A 5,312-nucleotide genomic window follows, 5' to 3' on the forward strand; every position below is an offset into this window, starting at 1 on the left:
ACAAAATACTATAAAATTACTAGAAAGATGATGAACCTATATTCATTCAACTAAATAATATTGCAATACATTACAAATATGTTCATTCAAGTCTAATATGAGAAACAATACTTCTAAAAGAAGAAATAAGAGCAATAGAAAAAAGAAAAAAAGAAGAAAAAAAAGAAGAGAAAAAATACAGCATTAAAAAAGAAATTTTTGTGCTTTGTAGCAAAATTTCAGTGTAAAAACTAAGAAATTTATGTATTATTATTACGAAAATTTTGGTGTTATTTATTTTGATAAATTTTGCATAATTTAAAATTATTTCTCTTTCTTCTCTTCATCTTCTACTGATTATTCTTCTTTTTCATCTTCTTCATCTTCATCTTCTTTTTATTTTATTTTCTTATAATTCTTCTTGTTTTATTCGCTTAAAAGGAATAAAATAAAAAAAATCAATGCTGCAAAATTACTAGAAAGAAAAGGAGGAAAAGAAAAAAAAATACAGCAACAAATTAAAGAACGACAATGAGAGAAAACACGCGAAGAAGAAGGAGGAATGCGAAGAAAAAGGAAGAACGCACTCTCACTAATGAAACTAGTCTTTGTTGGACTTGAACCAACTTAGTTGGACTTTGTTGTCAAAAAGACTTTAATGTATACCAAGATGGTATTATTTAATCTCTTCTTGGAATTGGATCTCAGGTTTTTTTCTGAAATAAATAAATAAAAATATTATTTCCAAAAACACGTTATTTCAACTTTAATTTTCGGAATGCGTTCTTTTGTTTAGGATGAGCTAGCCCAATTCCGACGAACTTCTATAATTTTATAGAGTTCACCCGGGCAAATTTCATCCAGATTCTTCCTAAAACCTGTCTTAGAATGGAATTCAAAATTTTAAACTGTTATCATCGTCTCCAACAGTATATAAGAGTACACAAAAATATATGTACGGGTGGCAACGGGGCGGGTAGGGGCGGATTTTTGCTCTATCCGACCCCGCCCCGCCCTACAAAAAACCCGCATCAAACCCGCCCCGCCCTACCCGCGGGTTGTAAAATGTTAAACCCTAACCCGCCCCTGCGGGTACCCTCCCCGCCCCTACCCGCCCCTATAATTATTAAATCTAACAAATAAAATTAAATTTTAAAAATTATATAACCACCATTTATATATATAATATAAATTAAAGTAAAAATTTATATGTGATATAATATTATTAATTATTTTACTAATTATTTTATATATGTTACATATATTATATATTAAAAATATATATATTTACATATATATTTTATATACCCGGACAGGTAGGGGTGGGTTTAACCTAAACCCGGCCCCGCCCCTCCCCGCCCCGCCCAAGAACCCGCCCCGTTAAAATCCGCTCCGGTGCGGGGGCAGGTAATTACCCGCCCCGAACGGGTAGGGGCGGGGTGGGTACCCGCGGGTTCGGGTAGTGTTGCCACCCCTAAATATATGGACAACAAGTATGGCTTCTTCAATATCGTAAGTGCCAATGACAACCATTATCATCGTCTCCAGAAATACACATGTATTTAACAAAGATTTTTTCTATTATAAATAAAAAAAATCATGATTTCCCAAAAAAAAATACAACTTATTTCTTTATACTCTCCTATGTACTTTGAAGACGATGATAATAATTATCATTCTTAACTTTTCAACTTTTCTTCCCACCCAATATGATATTTATGAAATACGCAATGAAGTTCTCCAGGGATAAGGCGAACTAATATAGAAGTTCGCCAGGATCAGGCGAACTCTATTAAAATAATGGAGTTCGTCGAGGTGTGACAAACTTATCCTAAAAAAACGTATCCGAAAAATTAAAATTCAAACGTGTTCTTGGAAATAATTTTTTTTAAAGTTTTTATAAAAAATTTCTTGGATCCATAGTTGCAAAAACCGAACCGGATCGGTCGGTTTGACAAAAAAACTAGTGAACCGAACCATAAATCGGTTCGATTCACCTTTTAGACCGTGTAAAAATAAAAACCGACATGAACCGGTGAGAACCGGTGAAAACCAATCAAATTCGGTAAGAACTGGTCCAACCGGTTCAGTTGCCACTCTACGGTCCTCAGCGCGCGACTTGTCAACCTATTAGCATGTTTTATTTTGGAGAAGTCCAAAATGTGCTTCCTTGTTGCCACTCTACCATTGTGGTTCTTAAGATTTTAAACAACAAAGACTAATTATATAGTAACTCTTAAATTAAATAATTTTATAAATATCTAATTTAATTTTAATTTTATATTCTCTATCTTTTGAATTAATTATATTTTTAATTATGTACTATTATTAATAGAAATATAAACTTTACTAAAAATTCTTTATCTATTTCAATATTAATGTTAGGATTAAAGTTATCTTATTTTATACTAGTATTGAAATTTACTGATATTATGGATTATTATTTTTATTATATCAAATTAAGATACTAGTGTAATAGTACTAACTAATTTTATATCTATCTTTGTATTAGTTGTCTATTTTATATTTTTTATTTACATAGGATCGATTTTACCGATTCAACTAGTGATTTATCGGTTGAATCAATAAACCAGTAAACTAGTAATTTAAACGGTTTGATCACCGATTCGTCCTTACAACTATGTTTGCATCTCATATTTTTCTTTTTTTTATTTATTTTTTCAATTTTCGGTCTTTTTGGCCTTTTTGGTAATTTACTCTCATATAATGAAATTATGTTCAGTTAAAAAATTAAAAAGCAAAGCAAAACTCCTATGCCCTGGTTCAAATGAGGCAGGTTTTTCTGGCTCCTTCTCCAAGCTCAACCCGTACTCCATAGGCCGCTGAGCCCCAACGGCCTGTTCCCACATCGCGCTCGCGCTTGTGCGTTTGCGAACTGCCTCGCTATCTTCGCTGTCTCCCTTGCAGGTATCAACCCCTCTCTCTCGCTCTCTCTGTAAACTGCTGTTGCTATGTGGTTCGATATATGTATGATTATTTTAGTAATTTAGGAAACCCTAAATGCATCAAATTCACCTTCAGAAAACACCCACTTCCTCTCCAACGATCCCACAAATCTCTTCTATCTCTCCCTCTCTGCTGTGGGCTGCACTACTGCCGGAAGAGCCACCGCCGGCGAACCAGGGACCACCTCCGGCTCCCCTTCCCCTTCTCCGTCTTCCTCTCTACTGTGCTCTCTTGCGTTCTCTCTGCCTTCTGCCGAAGCCGCTGCAAGCCACCGGATCCCTTTCTCTCTTGTTCGTCACTAATATCTGTTCCTAGTCCTTCATTCCTTCTTCCTGTTCCTTTTTTTCTTCTCCCCGTTTCCCCTTCCCCGGGGTTTCAGTGTTATAAAATATAAACCTCCCTTTCTTTTCAGTGTTATAATTTAAAAATATGATGAGACAATGGCTTTGGTGTTTCTTTTGAATTATAGGTCTTATGATAATTTTATGGTGTTATGCCTTGATGTTATGTTTATCAACCATGCTACATGAACACCAAAATCTGATATTAATATAAAATACATGATAAAATACACATTAAAAATAAGTTAAACAAAACATAGATTTATACACAAATATATTGTGACTGATTTTGGTGGCTGATCTTGGTGTGCAAATAACATTTTTGTATGTTTATTTCTTGAATTTGCTACTGCATTAGTTTTTATAATTTATTACATTTACAATTTTTCTGCATGTTATTTTTGTGCATATATATGTATTCAATGGCGGATTTCTTGCTCATCGCCATGAGCGGCCATCGGCAATTAATAACCATGTATTATATTACTTTCATAATTTATATTGATATTTTTATATATTTTGGTTGAATCTTACAAGTCGTTTTATGATTATGCGTTCAGTGATTCTTAATCACCCTTCCTATTCGAAGTAAAATCCTGATTTTTGCTACCTTGGTTAGAGTTAGAGGCACTTTTCACACCCACAAATTTCCCCACCCAGTGACCATCAACCATATAGAAACTCTTAAAAGCACTTTCCATATGATTTTTGAACAAATCTTATGTGCTCATCACTGACATCGACTTTCTAACCATACCTTTGCAGAAATTTCATAGCAAGCACACAAGACAATGGGTATCATAAGGAGTTGCTTCTCCTTCATAGCAGGGACAGTCTGTGGTATTTATGTGGCACAGAACTATAAAGTGCCTAACGTGGCAAAGCTAGCCGACACTGCCTTGTTCATGGCCAAGGTTGTTGAAGAAACATACCGCAAACCCAGCAAGAAGGGTGATGATGATGAATAGTGTGATTAAATGAAGCAATATTGGAAACAGGTTTATCTATTACATAGTCTTAATTCTTTTCCTTGGATTATATGGGATTGAATAACTTTCCAACAGAAACTTTTGGGAAACAAATTTTGTGAAGAGGTTTAGCATTTATATCATTTGTGCCGTTTAACGGAAGCATTCTGATTGCCCTTTCTGATTTTTGGTCATTATAATAGGACTTTATAGTCATCTAAGTTTTCTGCTCATAATAACAAACATTGTTTTAAAATTTTATCCCATAGTGGGATGATAGCTTTATTCGGATTAGAGTAAATAGACAAAAATACTCGTGAAAAAGTATAGAAGGAACAAAACTACACCTCAAACATTAGAAATAATCTAATGCATTCCGTAGATTGGTTTCGCAAGTCAAAACTGTCCTTCCAATTGTATATTAATAGATTCGAAAACAAAAGCAAACTGTAAATGGTTTCTTGAGCTATTGCATCATGATTTGGGGATTACAAGGTGCATGGCTGCAACTTTATGTCAGACGAGTAGAAGGTTTAGATAAGGGAATGATAGTTTTCACTTGTCAAAACAATCTTTGGAGTGTATCAGGCTATTTTGGAGTGTATCTGGCTGATGTTGAGGGTTTCGAGGCTGACGAGGCTTTCGAGGTCGTCGGGGAGGGAGCGGAGGCAGTTGAGGCCATTGTCAAGGACCTTGAGAGAGGTGAGGTGGAGCGTGGAAGGAAGAGGAGCTTGTTGGAGTTCACTTTTAGCTTCTTCAGCTTTCTCAGTTCCAAACCAATGCTTTCTGGAAGTTGCATCAGTTTATTGAAGTTGGCGTTTAGTTCCTCCAATGATCCGCAATTGTAAATGGTTTTGGGAAGGTATTCGATGAGGTTTCCGGCGACATTCAAGACCTTAAGCTTACAGAGGCAGCCAATGGAGTTCGGTAGGCTTCTAAGCTGGTTCGAGTGCACGTCCAGCACCACCACTGCAACATAGGATTTTTCAATCAAGTTTGGTCAAGGAATTCGTTGAGGGGCCGCGATGGCTCACTTTTGAGAGGGACAGGGGCCGGC

General features: G+C 35.6%; 1 protein-coding gene across 2 annotated transcripts; it reads left to right on the top strand.

Moving 5' to 3' along the window:
* The first annotated feature begins 2,766 nt into the window (after positions 1–2,766).
* Positions 2,767–4,980, top strand: LOC107619313 (uncharacterized). 2 transcript variants are annotated; one of them, XM_088500461.1, is made up of 3 exons: positions 2,767–2,907; positions 4,053–4,285; positions 4,844–4,980. In XM_088500461.1, exon 2 carries the CDS (start codon positions 4,079–4,081, stop codon positions 4,253–4,255), a length of 177 nt encoding a protein of 58 aa, XP_088356587.1. In that variant the 5' UTR covers positions 2,767–2,907; positions 4,053–4,078; the 3' UTR covers positions 4,256–4,285; positions 4,844–4,980. The 2 variants fall into 2 exon arrangements, with proteins under 2 accessions (XP_088356587.1, XP_088356586.1); XM_088500460.1 differs by lacking the exon at positions 4,844–4,980 and having other exon boundaries at positions 4,053–4,417.
* The last annotated feature ends 332 nt before the right edge of the window (positions 4,981–5,312 follow it).

Source organism: Arachis ipaensis, chromosome B9 (genome assembly GCF_059453495.1).
Source record: "Arachis ipaensis isolate K30076 ecotype BB chromosome B9, ASM5945349v1, whole genome shotgun sequence".
Lineage (NCBI taxonomy): Eukaryota > Viridiplantae > Streptophyta > Magnoliopsida > Fabales > Fabaceae > Arachis > Arachis ipaensis.